This window comes from Danio rerio, chromosome 8 (assembly GCF_049306965.1).
Source record: "Danio rerio strain Tuebingen ecotype United States chromosome 8, GRCz12tu, whole genome shotgun sequence".
NCBI classification, from domain to species: Eukaryota; Metazoa; Chordata; class Actinopteri; order Cypriniformes; family Danionidae; genus Danio; species Danio rerio.
In genome coordinates this window covers 55,794,479-55,813,710 of record NC_133183.1, presented here as the reverse complement: position 1 = coordinate 55,813,710, position 19,232 = coordinate 55,794,479, and the positions used below count along the sequence as shown (strand labels likewise).

Genomic DNA, 19,232 nt, shown 5'->3' with positions numbered 1-19,232 from the left:
GAAATGAAAATTGACAGTTTTATTTGGTGTGTTTTTCATGTCAAAACTTGTTGTCAACTATGATATGCTGTTACTAGTCCTTCTGTACAGTACAGAGATTTACTAGAAATCCCATATACTTTGCTTTCATTTTTTAGAATGCCTCATAATGGCAGTGGCATACATATTTAAGTGCTCATGTTCATATAGAATTTCCATCAAAACTAACGTTCCTGGAAATCGATACATTTTTGTGGTATGTTTTTGGTATGTTTCGTGTAGAAGCCATGGAGGGTATTGACCTGGGAGAAACAACGCACAAAAAGCCTGGAACTACCGTGCCTGAGTCCATTCACTCTTTCAGTAAGTCTTTAAAGTGTCTTTGTTTGTTGTCTTTGTTGTTGTTTAATTATTGATATTATTGATTTCTTGTAATGGAGGGTTTGTAAGAAAGGCCCAATCCCAATTCTATTTTGTACCCCTTCCCCTTGGCCCTTAAAATCGAGGGTGAAGGGGAAGGGCTTCAAAATTTACTCGTAAGAATTGGGACAGCGCTACAGCACCTGCACACGTCATCACATGTCGTTGCGATCTCTTGCTTCATATGAGATCAGACGATCTCGACTGCTGTAGTTATTCCAGTTGGGTTATTTTTTGGTATTTATGTTCAGGAAATCTCTGAACGATCTAATGCGGCAATAAGATCGTAACTATACTGTGCATTTACTCTATGGTCATATTCAGCAATGTAAACACACGAACCCAACATTAACATTATTGCAGACACTGTAAAAAGCTCATTCACAGCCACTAGACATTACTGACAGGATATTCGAGTGTCATCGAGTGACAGAATGCTGTGGGACTGCTGTACAGGAGTTGTTATTATGAATTATAGATCGCGAAATTTAGCGTTTTTCATTTTAGTGTTTTTTTTTAAAAGCATAACGATGAAACATGAAAGCGGTTATGAATATATTAAAACATGTGTTTGTTTGTTGTAAAAATTCACAATAATGACAAAAAATACTAATTTGTGGATCTCCTTACTTCTGGTTGCTTCTGCAGTTGTGGTAGGTGTTTCTGTGAAATTTTCTTACCCCTTGGTTTCGAGTGTGATCCTGAAAAATCTTCGTTCAAAGGGCTTTTCACACCTTACCCTTAGCCCTACGCCTTCAAGCTAAAGAGAATTGGGACACCCCTACCCCTTCACGGGAACGTGCAAAACATTACAGAACGCATTGACAGTTGGTAATAATATAATATATATAATATAATAATAATATAATATAACTCATTCATTCATTTTCGGCTTACTCCCTTTATTAATCAGGGTTCACCACAGCGCCAACTTATCCAGCATATGTTTTATGCAGCAGATGCCCTTCTAGATGCAACCCACCACTGGGAAACACCCATACAATCTCATTCACACACATACAGTACAACCCATTTAGCTTACCAAATTTAGTTATAGTGCATAGTCATTGGACTATAAGGGAAAATGGAGCAACCGGAGTAAACCCACGTCAACACGAGGAGAACATGCAAACTCCACACCGAAATGCCAACTGAGCCAGCTGAGGCTCGATCCAGCGACCTTCTTGCTGTGAGGCAACAGTGCTACCCACTGCGCCGCTATAATATTCTATATTATAACTCTTAATATGCGGGTGATTCGGTTTCCCTTACAGTCCATGCACTATAGGTGAATTTAATAAACTTATACAATAATATAATAATATAAAATAATATAATATAAACTAATATAATATTATATAGTTTAATATAATATAATATAATATAAAATAAAAAAAATAAAATAAAATAAAATAATAGAATAGAATTTAATGAAATATAATATAATTTAATATAATATAATATAATTTGGCCAGCAGAGAAATTAAAATGGTCTGGATCTCTCAAGGTTTTTTTTCTTCACTCTCCTATTGGTGAAGTTTTTTTTCCCTCTCCGCTGTCGCCACTGGCTTGCATGGTTCAGGATCTGAAAAGCTACTCATCGATGAATTTGCTCTTCAGTGTTTGGACTCTCAGTAAGGATTTCAAACCACACTGAACTGAGCTAAACTGAACTGAACTTAAACACTAAAAACTGAACTACCCTGATCCAGTTACTATGACTATTTACGTGAAGCTGCTTTGACACAATCTACATTGTAAAAGCGCTATACAAATAAAGCTGAATTGAATAGAATTGAATTGAAATTTACTATAAAATAATATAATATAATATAATATAATATAATAAAATATAATATAATTTAGTATAATATAATATAATTTAATATAATATAATACAAATAATTTAATATAATATAATATAAAATAATATAATATATATTAATATAATATAATTTAATATAATATAAATAATTTAATATAATACAATATAAATAATTGTATATAATATAATGTATTATAATTTAATATAATATTATATAATTTAATATAATATAATATTTTCCCAGGAATGGGTTGCGGCTGGAAGAGCATCCGCTGCTAATATTATAGACTTGCTGGAAAAAACCTGCTTTTATTCTAGCCAAAATAAAAAAAAAAAAGCCTTTCTCCAGAAGAAAAATATAAGAGGAAATACTGTTAAAAGTCCTTGCTCTGTTAAACATCATTTGGGAAATATTTATTTTTTACAAAATTCTCAGGAGCGCTAATAATTTTGACTTTAACAGTAATCGTTTTGAATAATCGTGATTTCAATTATGACCAAAATAATCGTGATTATGATTTTTCCCAAAATCGAGCAGCCCTAATTATAACCATATTGTATAAATATTATTGTAGCTATATAGGCCTACATCATGCTGACGATCAAAAACAAAATGTCATGATATCTCATGCGATTGTCTTCTGACTGAGTGCATCCTAAAATACATTAATGACACTCCTCATAGTGCTTGACAAGCATATATTCTTTATGATATGTATATATATATAATTTGTAAAATAAAGACTTGCAGGTTAAGGAAACAGCATATGAAGAAGTTTCAAAAGTTTTAAAAAGTATATAGACAGTTATGTAAATGGAAAGTTCTGATTGGGTCAGCCCTATGTCAATGAAGAAAAGAACCAATGTCACATGGGCCGGTCTGTCCGAAAAAGAAACATCTCACTTTTAGAGCATCACAGATTACAGCATCGTCAATTAATTAGGCAGAAAAACACGGTCGGCTAAGTGTTTTATGAGCAGATCAGATCATAAGAAGATCTTCAGCCTGGCCCAAAAAGTACGTCGCCCCAGCGGAAAACTGCCCGGTCTGCCAGATGGCCAGTCCACCCTGCTGATGGGTGGGGCTTTTCCCCGTCCAATGACATGACCAAAGGGAGAATGTCAATCAAAGTTTTTAGGAAGTGTGATTTAAAAAAAAAATACAATGAATTAATTTTTACCATTAGAGGCTGGTCATATTCACAAACTGTAGACACACAACTGTGTTTAAACCCTTATGAATGTGATTTTTACATAATAGGTCCCCCTTTAAATCATGACATGCACTTCAGCTTTTTTAATCCCCCACTTTTAAACTTTAAGGCCAAACGGGAAATAAAAAAGCTTTTTAAATGCTTATTTTAAACTAATTACTGCAATTATGAGAAGAATCAGGTTTATGCTTGTTATTTATGCACTATATTTAATTGAAATGTTTCTCTTTCAGTTGGAGACGGCCTTGTGCAACCTGAAGCCTTGAACAAGAAAGCCATTCAGATCATCAACCGAGTGCGGGACAAGTTAACTGGTGAGACCTATACACAAACACAAATTCAACATTTATAATATGGCAAAAAAAAATTTAAAGTTCTAATGTTTTTTTTTTCAGGTCGAGATTTTTCCCATGATGAGACTCTGGACGTACCAACTCAAGTGGAGCTGCTCATTAAGCAAGCTACGTCACATGAAAACCTGTGCCAATGCTACATTGGATGGTAAGTGTTATGTTGGTCTGCTTGAGGAATTGTGAGGAGCCATACCTGTCAACCCTCTCATTTTTATCTTGGATTGGCTTCTAAGATTATGAAAAAACATTAATCGAGATAAACCATTATTGCATCATATACCGCCCCCTAACAGTTGTACACATTTGTTGCTCTGCAAAGCTCAGTTCCACGTGAAAATGACTAAAAGCATGTGCTGTAATATATTGTTTGCAGCATGGGATGTGCATCATACATTGATGTACGTTCGAATCATTCATGTTTTTAAACGCCCGAAAGAGCGCATACTGTTGTGTGTGCGTGCTTAGCCTCAGTGACGAGCAGAACACAAACATCCAGTGGTGGGAGTAACGAATTACAACTACTCACGTTACTGTAATTAAGTACATTTTTGGGGTAATTGTACTTTCATGAGTAGAATTTTAAGCCTGTAATTTTACTTGTACTTGAGTAAAAATTAAGCTGAGTAATCTACTTCGTTACTTTTAAAATCACAATTCGTTACAGAGTACTGTAAATAAATTAATATTTCAGCCACGCACTGACCAGCATTTCGGTAGCCAATAAAAAAAGCTGATCTTAACGGACCAATGAAAAGCCTGGTACATTATTTGAACCGAAAAACAAGTTCAGGCTACTGCAGATTTACGTGACCGTCATCATACAGTCACAAAGTTATCAATTACATATGGAGATTTAAGACAGAAGAAATGAGGAAGAAATAGCAGAGGATGAATGCCCATTGCCACACCTGGAGGAGCTGTTCACCTACAGGTACATAGGGAAAAAAGGGGACAGCTGTGCTGATGTGATTAGCTATGGTATCATCTAAAATGCTAATTAAATGTATGCCCAAAACTGGAATATCGCATAAAAGACTGCAAATAAAGCAGCGTTTCTGTCCAACAAGTCAAACAAAATTGCCACCTGATTAACTGGCGACAAATATCAAAAGTAAAAACAGAATTAGCATCAGTAGGAGCAGCTGCATGAATAAATTATCTTCATTTAATAAGTGACTTGCGCATCAGAAGGCAATCCTGCACGCAGTGAACGCGCGCTGGAAGGCGCGAGACACGGAGTGCAGGCACTCTTGACAGTTCTGGAGGTCATTATTAATATAATATAATACTGAAATGGTTGAGGCGGTTTAAAATGACCAAAACAACACTTTAGATGTTTTACAATGTGCTTAGCCTGCTGGTTTGTCCATTCACACACATTTTCAAAATATATGCGCATTATAGCGTTTCGATCAACCGTTTTTATGTGCATATCCAAAAAGCGCAAAAAAAGGTGGATGAAACCTGCCCTCTGCTGTACCATCCGGCTTACACAGGGTTTCCGTGGGGTCTTAAAATGTCTAAAATATAAACATCTAAATTTTAGGCCTTAAAAAGTCTCAAATTCGCTGTTCCAGGTCTGAAATATGTTTGCACAGGTCTTATTTTTCCGATGTACATGTAACGCTACTCCTAATGCTCATTTAATTTTTTTGTTGTTGCTTCGTTTCGTGGTGGTGTAGTTCTTTATTTCACTATTCCTATTTTAATTTGCAGTATTAAAACTACAAATAAGAAAAGACCAGCATGCAATAGCTCAGTGCGCGCGGCGAATGTGACGTCATCGCCGTGTTTGCGGAGGTTCACTTTGGACGCGCGCGACATGATTTCGGGTGAACAGTTTCGCGCGGCGCCGCGCTTGATTTGAGTTGAATTTGAATCACTTTGAAGAGATTTTGACTGTAACAGTACGAATGTACAGACATCTTAACTATCCAACCATGCGTGATCAGCATAGAGATGACCAGATGACCAATAATTCTTGGCTAGAAATTGCAACAGCCATGGAAAGGAAGTGTTTTGTTAAAGTTGGGAAAAACCTAGGGGATAAGTTAAGTTTGTTACAACAAAAAAGAGGCCATGGCAAAAGTGGAGACCCAGGTGGTTTTAAGATTACAGAATATGTTTTTTCACCATTTATTGGTTTTAAACTGATGTATCATTTTGAAGTTAAAGCAATGTAAAAAAAATTAAGTAACAAATTAAGTATTTGATAACTGGAAAAGAATATATGAGCCCATCGGCTTACAGTGTACTCAAGCTTAATTTATAGGCTTTATTGGTGATAATAGACAGGATTGTTGGACCATTATTGCCTTTTCAGCTCATTAGTAGAGGACAGAAACTAGCCAGACAATAATGTGTCAATTGTTGAGTGGGCAAAAAATAATATATATATATTTTTGCTATTATTCTTGCCAGAATAAAAAAAATAATTGTAGAGTAACCCATGTTCTGTTGTCATTGATATTTAACTTTAATAGGTAGAACTGTCTGAGATATAAACACAAGTGAGTGATGCATCAAACTCTAATTAAAAAAATCTTGAATAGTTATAAAACTTTATAATCATTCATTAATTTTCTTTTTGGCTTAGTTCCTTTATTAATCTGGGGTCGCCACAGCGGAATGAACCGAATGATTTATTAGCATATGTTTTACACAGCGGATGCCCTTCCAGCTGCAACCCGTTCTCATTTACAACAACAGACAATTTAGCTTACCTAATTCACCTAAAATGCATGTCTTTGGACTGTGGGGAAAACCGGAGCATCTTGAGCAAACCCACGCAAACAATCGGAGAACATGCAAACTTCACACAGAAATGCCAACTGACCCAGCCAAGGCTTGAACCAGCGACCTTTTTGCCTTGAGTCGAGAGCGCTACCCACTGCCCCACCCCGTCACCCAACTTTGTAATCATAATAAATTATAAAAATAATGAAAAATAATTATTTTTAAAATCTTGAACAATAATAAAGATATGACGTAGTTCTGAAAACGTTTTACTTCTCTGTTTATCCGTCTGACTTTACAGTGAGGTTTCTTTTGACTGGCCCCTGATGTTTTAAAGAATATCACAATGACGAACACGTCTAGTATTAAAGCCTCATCCATTTCGTGAAGTGCGCACAGTCAGCGGAGGTGTGCAATGCGGAGCCAGGCGAAAGTATAAATCAGCCTCAAAATGTTTGTTTCTTTGTTTTTTTGTTCCTGCACTTCAATGGTGCATCTAACCTGTCTTCAGTACTGTTCTATTTAAATAATTTTATTTTACCACAAATTTTGTGTTTTTGCATTTTCTCTTGCATGCTTTTGATATTGTGATATAGGTCTTAAATTTAATACTTTATGGTCTTAAAGAGGTCTTAAAAAGTCTTAAATTTGACATTATGATATCTGCAGAAACCCTTTTTTTTTTAAGACTTCAATCTATAATCTAAAAAAAAAAACATTATGGTAAGAAGACATAACTTAATTTGTGTGATATTATATTTATTAATAATATGTTTAGGCACTAGGCAGTGTTGTTCTGTGGTTTCTGACGGTTCAGTTCGCGAATTAGGTAATTAACAAAGTTTCTCCATAATTTGCAAGTGTTTTTTTTTATTTATTACATCATCTATTGATCGTACAGATAAAAGAGGCATCAGTTGAAATGATAAAAAGTCGTGCATTTGTGCATATTTCTGTTATAGTAAAAAGAAAAAAGTAAAAGTAAAAAGTTTGTTGGTTCAAGTCAGTTGGTGTTTCTGTGTGGAGTTTGCATGTTTTCCCCATGTTGGCGTGGGTTTCCTCTATAGGTGCTCTATAATTATTATCTATAATTAATGCTGTTTACACAGTTTTAAAAGTGTTTATAGTATCTTTAAATGTGTTATGTAAAATGTGTTACTGCCTGGATCTTGTCTGACTCCGCATTTATGGATAATTCCACCAATACCGCCAAGCTAAAAAAGTAATTTGTAATTTTGTAATTTGAGTAGTTTTTACGAAGAGTAATTTGTACTTTTACTTGAGTACTTTTTAACACCAGTACTTTTACTTGTAATTGAGTACAATTTCAGCAATGTAACAGTACTTGTAATTGAGTACAATTTTTTTGTACTCTTACCACCACTGCAAACATCTAACGCCTTCTTAATGCTAGCGCTTTAATGGTCAAATACATGCACATTTGTGTCAAAGTGCGGTGTTTAGTGATTATTTAGTTTACCATAATTTGTGTAATAAACAAACTAATCGAGAATCAAAAGAGAAGCCATATCAGAGCAGCACTATTCTTAAAGTGACAGTGCGCAATATTCCTGCTGCCGCCTGTTTTTATTATTAATCAAACAACAAATGGAGAAAATCCCTCACTGCTCTTGACTGAAGGACTGCTGTAGCTTAAGTTTTTTCTTACAGTGAAGATGCTTAAAGCACAGTTTGTTTCATAATTTTATTATATTGCATTTATTTCCCTTTCCTTATTTACTGGGAGGAAAATAACTGTATTTATACAGTTGAAGTCAGAATTATTAGGCCTCCTGAATTATTAGCGACCCTTTCCCCAATTTCCGTTTAATGAAAAGATTTATTATTAAATTATATTATTAAAACAGTGGTTTCTTCTGCAGACAATCAAATATATATATGGCTTAAGGGGGCTAATAATATTGAGCTATTAAAATAGGTTTCAAAATATTTAAACCTGCTTTTATTCTAGCCAAAATAAAAAACAAATAAGCCTTTCTCCAGAAGAAAAAATACTGTAGGGAATACTGTGAAAAATTCCTTTATTAAACATAATTTGGGAAATATTTATATATTTTTTAAAAATTCACAGGAGGGAGAATAATTTTGACTTTCTATTGATAATTGTTTTGAATAATTGTAATTACAGTTATGACCAAAATAATCGTGATTATAATTTTTTCCATAATCGAGCAGCCCTGTAAATAAGTATTTCCAGCCTGATCTCACAAGGTAACGTAATTATTTTCTGTTTTGTTACTTTAGTGGCTAAATAATATGAATTTGTACGTTTTTAAAATGGAGGCCTGGCACCCAACCCCGCCCCTAAAGCCAACCGTCATTGAAGGATGAGCAAATCACACCAAATTGTACCAATGAGATCATGCGCATTATTTAGAATTAGCCACTAAATCAAAAAGTTACGAATTGCCGTGTGTTTGGGTTGGTATTTCTGTTGTAACTTTTTATAATTATGCACATACTTCATTTACTTAGTAATTTGCAGGCAATGAGTTTACTCACTTTTTCAGTGTATTTAATTTTTTTATATAGTGTCGGAAGTCCCTTTTTCCTCATTAAACCCATGTGTCATAGTTCTTTCTACGCATCCTGTTTCTTCAACTACTTATTTTAAATAAGCTGACCCGAAACAATTCTTGAGCTTTTTGGGGGGACAACTTAAATGTTTTATGTTCAATCCACTTAAATGTGTAAAAACTATTAAGCAAGCTTAATTCCTTCATATTGTCCCAACACATCGATCGTGTGGAACTCGGCATTTTTCTTTGTGATTTGGGTGTGTTTAAACAGACAAATTTGCGTATGTAAACATGCCTGTTTTAGTGTGTTTTTGTTTTTGCTGTTCGCGCGTAAATAGACGCTTGAACATTTTGAATTTACTCACTTCATTCGCGCGTCAAATGTATTTCACAACAGACACAAATTTTCATCATGGGCAGGGCTTCTCTCTGCCCCGGCACTCTAGCTTCGTTGCTAAATGGCTAACTTGAATTTTTTTGAGAGATTAGCTGTGCTTTAGGAAGGCTGAAAACAGCATTGATTCATTTGGAGCCGTGTCTGAGTCCACTAGATCCTTTTAGAGGTACACCCAGCTCTGTGAGCTCATAAACTCCTCCAGAAACCTGGATAATGTACCTGGATAATGAAGGCTTTCAGCGGTGCTTCAGACTCAGCCAAGCCCAGTTTGATGAGCTGTTGTTGGGTGTCGGCAGGAGGATTTCCCCTCGGGACACCAACTGCAGTCACTGCACGCCCCTACAAGAGCATGCTCCTGATTGGTTAACGCCGCACGAATGTCCACTAAAGTTGAGATTTTCCAAGTCAAGCGAATCACGAGATTCACATGTTAAGAACGTCAAACGCGCAAAACGCTCAATTCGTGCAGCTCAAGTCGTGCCACTTAATTCGTCATTCGCACCGCCTCATTTGTGCGAATAATGCAGCATGATGTCTATTCGCTTCTTTGCATTGAATTATTATGTAAATTACTCGCACTTGATGCTTCATCCACATCTGGTATGAACGCAGCAGTAAAGTGACATTTCCAGTATTAAGTGTCAATCAAACGACACATTGCCGCTCTTCACTAAATAACTAGTAACTTAAATCAAAATTAATATTATATTATACAGTCAAAAAAGTGAATGAGATTTGAATACTTGATTTATTGTCTGTATTTTAGACCATTCATTTTAGTTGACTAAACTTTTATTTAATTGAATGAACTGATTTTGGAGTTTGGGGTTGTTCTGGGCTGTATTTCCCAACCCTGTTCCTAAAAGCACACCAACAGTAAACACTTTCATCCTCTCCCTAATCAAACATGCCTGAATCTATTAATCAGAACACTAGAAGAGACTCCAAAACCTGAAGTTAATGAGTCTAAAATATGTACAGTTCACTGGAAAAAAATTATTCTGAAATGATTCCTTGGATTTACTCAATTTTTTTATGTTAATTGGTTGTAAACAATTTATTTGTGTTGAATTTAAACAAACAAATTAAGTTGAACATTATTAAACTTAATTTGTTTGTTTAAATTCAACACAAATAAATTGTTTGCAATAGTTCCGCATGCAACACTTTTTTCAGTGTTGGTGTGCTTCCAGGAAACACTGCTTTTGGGATTTGTTGGGGGTGGATTATTTATTTTTAAAACTTTTTTTAAAGGGTCTACCATATTTTTGCGTCCCTATTTTGACGTATGAAAGGAGCATAACAAATATTTGAATCTACACTTTGAATTGTGATTCAATCCAGTGAAATATGTTGTGTGCTTACAGCCTTTTTGTCTCTCTCTCATTCTTTTTAGGTGCCCTTTTTGGTAGAGCTTCTTATTGTTCCTGCTGTCTTTTTCTATATTACACTGGTAACATCTCCTCGGACGGCGATGCAGGCAGAGTGGGAATTGGCATCGCTTTGGAAAATATGAGCATTTCTTTACTGGTACATTTTTGAGAATTGTTGTCAATCACTATGGATCTGTAAGTGAAAGAGTCATGAGAATGTCCTCTTCAATGAGGCTGTTGTTGTATGTCTATTACATTGACAGTGTTGTGATATTTGAAATGATCTGTCGCAGATGTGAATCTCGCTCTGTTACTGGTCATTTCATAGACTGAAAAGAACTCTGTCATGAAATATTGTGGTCAAATTAAAAATAAGAAATAAATGAAGAAATAAATTCAAGTAGTTGTTTCATGTAAAAAATAAACATGATCTTATATTTATGACCAATAAATGTTCTTTATAATGGAAACGTCGATGGAGATTTACATGATGACAATAATGCCAATACATTGCTCAGTATATGTTTTTACTGTAGCAGTGATTACATTTGTGCAGCAAATTTGCTAATATCAGAAATGTATTTTAATTTCTCTTCTACAGTTACTTTAAAGATCATTCATAATCAGCATTTGACATGAAATGCAAATCTTTTTCTTGGGAAGGACAAACTTTCAGAAATGCAAAGCAAAGTCCACTCATAAATGTCCAAACTCGTAACATTAAACCTCACTGTATTAATTACCAGGAGATTGTGTAATGAATATGCCACAGTTCCATCAATAGTTATGAGACACGCAAGTCATTGATGTATTATAGGTGTAAGAAAGAAATCACATCCCTTAAGTTGACATGAAGAATTTAAAGCAGAGAGATGAAAATAGCACAACAAAAATAAAACAGTTTTCTCCTACAGATTGTCGTCTTTGATGTTCAGCACACACACACACACACACCTCTTTAAAATCTCTCACTTTTTATTTGTTTACTAATTTTTTTTAAGTTAAGTCAACTAATCACTTTAAAATCAACAGGTTTACTCAATTTATTAAATCAATTAATCACTTTAGAATCAACAGGTTTACTCAGTTTTGAACTAAACTAATCACTTTAGAATCAACAGGGTTTACTCACTTTTTTAGGTAAAGTCAACTAATCATGTTAAAATCATCGGGTTTGCTCTGTTTCTAACTAAACTAATCACTTTAGAATCAACAGGTTTACTCAATTTATTAAGTCAATTAATCACTTTAAACAAAAGGTTTACTCAGCTTTTAAATACACTACTGACTTTAGAATCATCAGGTTAACTCGTTTTTTTTTAAGTTAAGTCAACTAATCACATTAAAATTAACATGTTTACTTACTTTCGCAGGTAAAGTCAAGTAATCACTTTAGAAATAAAAGGTTTACTCAGTTTTGAACTACACTAATGACTTTAGAATCCACAGGGTTTACTCACTTACTCAAGTCAAGTCAAATAATCACTTTAAACAAAAGGTTTAATCACTTTTAACTACAATTATCACTTAAGCATCATCAGGTTTACTCATTCTTTAAGTCAACTAATCACTTTAAAATCAACAGGTTAACTCAATTTAGTAGGTAAAGTCAAGTAAACACTTTAGAATTATCAGGTTTACTTAGTTTTTTTTAAAGATAAGTCAACTAATCACTTTAAACAAAAGGTTTACTCAGTTTTAACTAAACTAATCACTTTAGAAACAACAGGTTTACTCACTTTTTTAGGTAAAGTCAACTAATCGATTTGGAATCAACAGGTTTACTCAATTCATTAAGTCAATTAATTACTTTAAACAAAAGGTTTACTCAGTTTTTAACTAAATTAATCACTTTAGAGTCATCAGGTTTACTGAATTTATTAAGTCAACTAATCACGTTGGAAACAAAAGGTTTACTCAGTTTTTACTAATCCCTTTAAAATCAACTGGGTTTTGTCACTCTTTAGGTCAACTAATTACAGACTGAGATCAGTAGATCTGGGCAGTTTCCCCTGAATTTGTACTTGTACTCAGTACTCACTTTAGAATATACTACTTTAAACCATTTTGATGGAGGTGGGCAAATCTCTTTATTTTGCAGATAAATTTCCACTAATTGTAAGGAAAGTACAGCAAATAAATGTTTGGCATGATGCAAAGGTATGAGAGATTATCACAGAAGATGAATGGAGTATCTGTCTGAAGGCACAAACCCAGACAATTATTGTCTGTTTCACTGAATCAATCATTCACATAAAAAGACTGATTCATTTAAAGGAACACTCCATTTTTTTGGAAATATTGTAGTGTAATTTTATAACTCCCCTAAAGTTAAACAGTTATTTAACTATTTTTAAATCTATTCAGCTGTCTGGGTCTGGCGGGAGCACTTTTACCCTAGCTTAGCATAAACCATGAAATCAGATTAGACCATTAGCATTTTGCCTCAAAAATGTATTTTTTAAAGTCTGATTTAAAAAAAAAAAAAAAAGAGTTCTGATAATTTTCCTATTTAAAACTCGACCCCTCTGAGAATACTTTGTGTACTAAGACCAACAGAAAATTAAAAATGGCTGTTTTCTAAGCTGATGTGGCTAGAAAATAACATTCTAGGAACTAATGTTACAGCGTGACTCCCCTACCATGGCTGCAGCAGGAGTAATGATATTATCTGTAGATCGACTGAATGAATTTAATAATAATAAAACTCAAAACATTTTACTGAGGTGAATTGAGCCCATTTCCAAAAACAGTGGAGTGTTCTGTTAAGTACTGTAAGTCAGGGGTTTTAAAACTGTGGGGCGCGCCCCACCAGGGGGGCACAGCACCTATTTAGGGCAGCGCCAGACATGGAGGCGTGCACGCGAGTAAATTATGATGCAGTTTTTTTATCCGTTCACTAGAGTAAATATGAATAACGTTAGCTCCACAGCGAACTATCAGGCACCTGTAGAGTTTATGCGTTCCAGTAAAATATATACACATAAAATGGAGCGGATGCTTTTAAAAACGAATGACGGTGAATGAATAAAATTCAAAACGGTGAGCCGTCTGACAAAAAAAAAAAAGTTCCCTACTGGATCTATCACTTCCTTTGAAGACTACTGACTATGTTTACATGGACATCAGTGATTTTCCTTAATAAGACAATAATGTAATGTAATGTAACACGTAGGTGTTACGTGAAGTGCTTTTTAAATGTTGCGTCTCCAGGCTATTCACCTTTCCTGCAGAGGCTCAAGCAATTTTCTGTGTTTTATCTTTAATTTTTCGACTTTACTGCAGTTCGTTTCAAGTTTTACTTTCAGTCATGAACATATCATTCACTCTCCCTTGACAAACTTTGGTATTAGGTGTGAATATAAAGTAAGGATTGGTGGAAGATTGTTGTTTTAATGGAAAGCAGAATGGAAAAAAAAAAAACTTCGCATTTTGCGGTGTGTGTGTGTGTGTGTGTGTGTGTGTGTGTGTGTGTGTGTGCGCGGTTCATTAATGACAACCGCGTGTGCAGATCTTTTTACCAAATATGGCAAAGTCCTACATGACGGTAATAGTTTGATTGCGGTGTTAACTTCAATAATGCCACTAATATCTGCATACTCCACACATCTTAATTCCATTTCTGTTTAGTTCAGTAATGACTCGGATTAGGGTAATCAGATATCGCTGTTTACATGGTAGACTCTTAATCAGAGTATTGTCTTAATCATATTAAAATCGTATTAAAGTATTGTTGCTCATGTAAACATACTCGACTCAACCACGCCGTCAGGGCTCTGCGATCTTGGCTTTGCGAAGCAGCATTTCCTGTATGTACATGCATCAAAAGTAAGTATGCTATGGCTCATGCTGATTGACAATGGAAGATGATTTACGGTTATTCGTGTCAGGAATCTGACCACAGATTAGCATGTTGTCCTCACAGAAACAGGCGAAGCCATCACACAGAATCAGGTAAGCTGTATATGAATGTTTCAATGTAATTAATTCTACTTTAACACAGCAAGTAATGTGTGAATAATGTTTGTATATTATGCAGCGTTTTTATATAATGTACATTATAATTTTGCCTCGAGGAAGGGTTGTCTGGGGAGCGCGAGTGAAATTGGGCAAACTTAAACACCAGACATACTGCATCAATGTGTTTAATATTTTAACGAGGGCCACTCGTACGCTGTAATCGTGGACATGATGTCAAGTCTACACGGTGTAAACCTCTGCTTGAGGACTCATAACAGTAAACTGAAGGAAGCCTGTGTTATGGTTTAACTGGTGTCCGTGTTAACTGAGGCCCCTTTTCAGATGTGAACTATTCACGTTTGCAGATTGGCAGATTCGTCACTTTTTCACGGCAACAAAACATGCCCATACCGAATAAAGATTCTTATTACTTGGTGTCAGTGTAAACATTATTGATTTTAATACCTGTGTAGCAGAACAGTATAAACCAAAATGAATGTAAAGAAATGATTTTAATTGACATGTCATCAACGGGATTCGAACCCAAGCCAAAAGGTTCTGCGTAAGTAACTACTGACCTATCTAACTGAGCTACTCGGGTCTACTCACTCTCATGCTGACATTTTCTCAGAATAGCTCTAATATGTTTTTATCACAGTTGGTCAAACCATGATTTTTATAGTTGTAGACTCGTGAAAACCTGTCTACAGTCACACACACGAGCTGGATATTATTGATATTTTCCAGTTTGTGTGTTACATTCACGTCACTTCCGGTGTGTTGTACATGCCCTTTCCGTAGGGAATCTGTAATTGTAAATTTGTTTCGGGATTTGTAAAAGTGTTTTGCGTGTAACATAACTGGTAACATATATATTGTAACATATATGCTGGAGGTAAACATTCCGTGCAACATTCCATGAAAACGGTCTGGGCTCAGTCGACAGGATGTTTTACGACTCCTGGCTCCACAAGTCTGGGTACCCCCGACACCTTACGTAATCCAGGGAGACTGGAGAGATAAGCCTAGATCTTCAAACACATTCCTGCCCAAATACACACACACACACACACTCACACCCACGAGGCTGTTCCGACAGAAAGAAAATGAACTCAGAAATCCTGGACCAGCACAAAACTAAAGTGTTATGTTTTGTAAACTTTGCATGTCATTTCTGACTTTTCTTACCAGTGTAACCTCTCTTATAACCTGTATGCATGTTCCCTTTAGGCCTTTTTAAAGCATAAATAATGTAAGGATATGAAAAATTATGTTGATGTACTTTTAAACCCCCCATATTTGGTACCGATGGGTTTCTGCTGACATTTTACAACACATGATGCATAGAGCAATATAATAACTCGCATTGCTTTATTCTTTAATTCCCTGCATTAAATGCCTCTCCGCATGCTTTGGGCGGCCTAGAGACAAAGAGAGGTTTCGCGCTCAAACTTTGTCCTGAAATCATTGGTCAAGAATGCTGAACGGGTTGTCACGTGACCCGCAGGTATAACCAGACTGCTCCCCAAACATCTGAGCAGAGTAGTCCGAACAAAGATCCCATCGATGGTGGCCCCTTTGAGGGCCACGAGGCTTTTCTACGCCGCATGGACTTTCCCACCACGCTTTTGTTATTTTCCGGCAAAGTAAACTCAGTTTAAAGTTTGCGATTGTGTTCGTCCGAACTGCATTACAAACTCAACCCATCAAGAAGGACATCAAAGGAGTTTCATCAGGAAGAGACCCGCATAAAGAGAGACCTCCAGACATGAAAGTCCAGGGGCCTCATGTATCAACGCTGCGTACGCACAAAAACTTTGCGTACGCCAGGTTTCATGCTCAGAATGGCTCACGTTTGGATTTACTAACAATGAACTGAACGTGGGAATGTGCGCAGCTTCACGGCAGCTTTCTGGCTGGCGTACGCACATTTTTTGTGCGTGTCTGTTTTATTTCCATTGGCGACTCCTAGAGGCAGTTGTGTTAAATTCCTCTCTACAAAGTGTCTGAGCCTTGCAATGGCAACTGTATGAGACGGGTTCATCTAGCAGGTATATAAGGTTTCCATACCATACAGTTGACCAGCTAAACATTAAAGCACAATTTGCAGCGGTCGCCTGTTTTCCCAATGAAATCTGAGCTATCTACCGCACACACATTGCTATAAAGACACTATCTGAAGATGAATTTGCATGCGTGAATCAGAAACATTTCCATTCAATAAATGTGCAAATAAAATATGATGCACAAACTTATTGATGATTCCTACTTGTATTTCTCGTGATAAATAGTAGGCAAAATCTGATATGTAGCGGGGGAAAAAAAAGAAAGAGTTCATCAGACGCTGGATTCGAGCCGAGTTCATGCTCGAACGTGTCAAGACATGATCACATACGTCTTCAAGCTGCGCCACTGAGACTATTAAGAGTACTACAACATTTTACAGATATAAAAACCACACTATTTCTTTTGTTAATGCACTCAGTGCGATGTTCAGACCCAACTGTGTTAACCGCATCAGCTAAACTCTCCCCAATCTATTTTTTTCTTTTGTTGTTAATTCCGGAGAACAAACTTGCAAATAACACCGCTTTTCTCCGGTCTACCTCCGAAAGCAGCACCTCCATTTCACATTCTGTTCAAAGTTTCTCTTTTTGCTTGCTTTTGCCTTTGCTTTTTCGTTGGGTTTTGCCATTAGCGTAGTCATTAGCATATTCATACGGGGGAGGAGGCAGGGAGGGGTTTTGTGCTTGTGCATGTTGCGCTCAGTTTCACGTTCATTCGGATGTACAAAAGAATATGCGTGAGATTCGGCGTACGCAGTGTTTCATACATCTGAATTTTTTTCTGCGTACACACATTTACAGCTTTGTGCGTACGCAATGTTTTAGTAAGATTTCCATGCAAGTCTTCGTACATGAGGCCCCAGGTATTTTTAGTTATGCGAATAAGCTGTGCCCCTTTTATCCAAAAGGTGTTTTTTTATAATCTTTGTGATCCTTAATGGTGCGTGTGGAACTGAAAGTTTTGTCACTCTTTTATCTGAAATCTCTATTTCCTCGCTTTACTATTTCTGTTTGTTGTTACATGTTCTCTAGACCTGTATAGACCCGACCACTCCACGTGGTTTACCTTTGTTCTATGTTTATTGTATGTCCGTGCTTTGTTCGTTATCTGTCTGACTAGTCAATAAATCCCATTATAATCAAATGAATTGTATCGTTTGCCTCACGAGAAAAATGTCACTGAAATACAGATTCCCCTGCCTAGCTATTATAAGTTGATTAAAACTTATGAATGATTAATCTACTTATCAAGAAGTAGCAATTAAATTCCCTTTTTTTCTAAATGAATAGATATATTCATAATATTCATAATCTGAGAGTCCGCTCAGTCGAGCGGGCATGATCAAATACAATCATATGTTTGACCAGATTGACTGAAGCTTAAGCCGGAATATTAATAATTAAGAATAAACCGTTATTGTTGATTATTAATATCCATAAAATGAGCTAATTTCTGTTAAATGCGTCTTGTTAATTATTTTTCTAAAATGTAAATTTGTTTTGTCCTTTGTAAAATTGTTTTTCCTCTGTAATTGTGTCTGATGATAAGTAAAAATGTTTTTCAAAATGTAAATTTGTCTCGAGCTTTGTAAAAGTGTTTCACACTTTGTAATGTTGTTTTGCACTTCCCGGCCACCGTAGGTTCTTCTCTAAAGAAGATGTTACCACCCTGTTTAGAGCATCATTGTTGGCGTTTTACATTATAACTAACATGGTTCAAGCGATGGATCTGCAACAGAGAAACTTCAGGTTTTGGGAAACACTCATCACTACATCATTCTTTTACCCAAACGATACATGGTACTATGATAGTTCCGCTGCGAGTTACATCGTTGTTTGGGAAACGCACCCCTGAGTGGGGTACAATGATGGTAGGGTATCAGCTGAAAGACAAGAAGTTTGTGCATGAGCTTTATGAATGCCTCAGAATGCTACCATTGCAAGTTAACTTTTCATTATGATACATGAATACATTTACATGACTATACAATAAAATCTGTATTACAGTACCTCCTTTTCTATGAACAAAAAAATAAGGCTCTAAGAGAGAGATCTGTTCATTAAAAAGCAGAACAGTACAATCCACTGAACACACTGATTTTCAAAGATATCAACAACTAAAAATGGCTTCGTTGACTGAGGTACAGGATTGTTTTAGAAATGTTTAATAACAGAATAAAATAAAAAACTGAACACGTTTATCTGACTTTTTCACAAGATGCATGGAAAGACGTAAACTGCAAAATAGCATATAAAAATACATTTGATAATGTTGGCTTTTTTTTGCAAATATAACTTTATTTTTGGCTTAGCCCCTTTATTAATCTGGGGTCGCCACAGCAGAATGAACTGCCAACTTATCTAGCATA

General features: G+C 35.6%; 1 protein-coding gene and 1 long non-coding RNA gene across 4 annotated transcripts in view; one reads left to right on the top strand and one right to left on the bottom strand.

The window, feature by feature from the left end:
- Window positions 1-11,745, top strand: part of mtor (mechanistic target of rapamycin kinase) — a 244,731-nt gene extending 232,986 nt beyond the window's left edge. The window contains exons 55-58 of the mRNA NM_001077211.3: window positions 262-342; window positions 3,672-3,752; window positions 3,834-3,939; window positions 10,861-11,745. Of these exons, the coding sequence (NP_001070679.3) occupies window positions 262-342; window positions 3,672-3,752; window positions 3,834-3,939; window positions 10,861-10,876 (284 nt within the window). The 3' untranslated portion in view covers window positions 10,877-11,745. The remainder of the gene's footprint in view (window positions 1-261; window positions 343-3,671; window positions 3,753-3,833; window positions 3,940-10,860) is intronic.
- Window positions 1-19,232, bottom strand: part of LOC141375927 (uncharacterized) — a 101,854-nt gene that overhangs the window by 57,590 nt on the left and 25,032 nt on the right. The window lies entirely within an intron of this gene.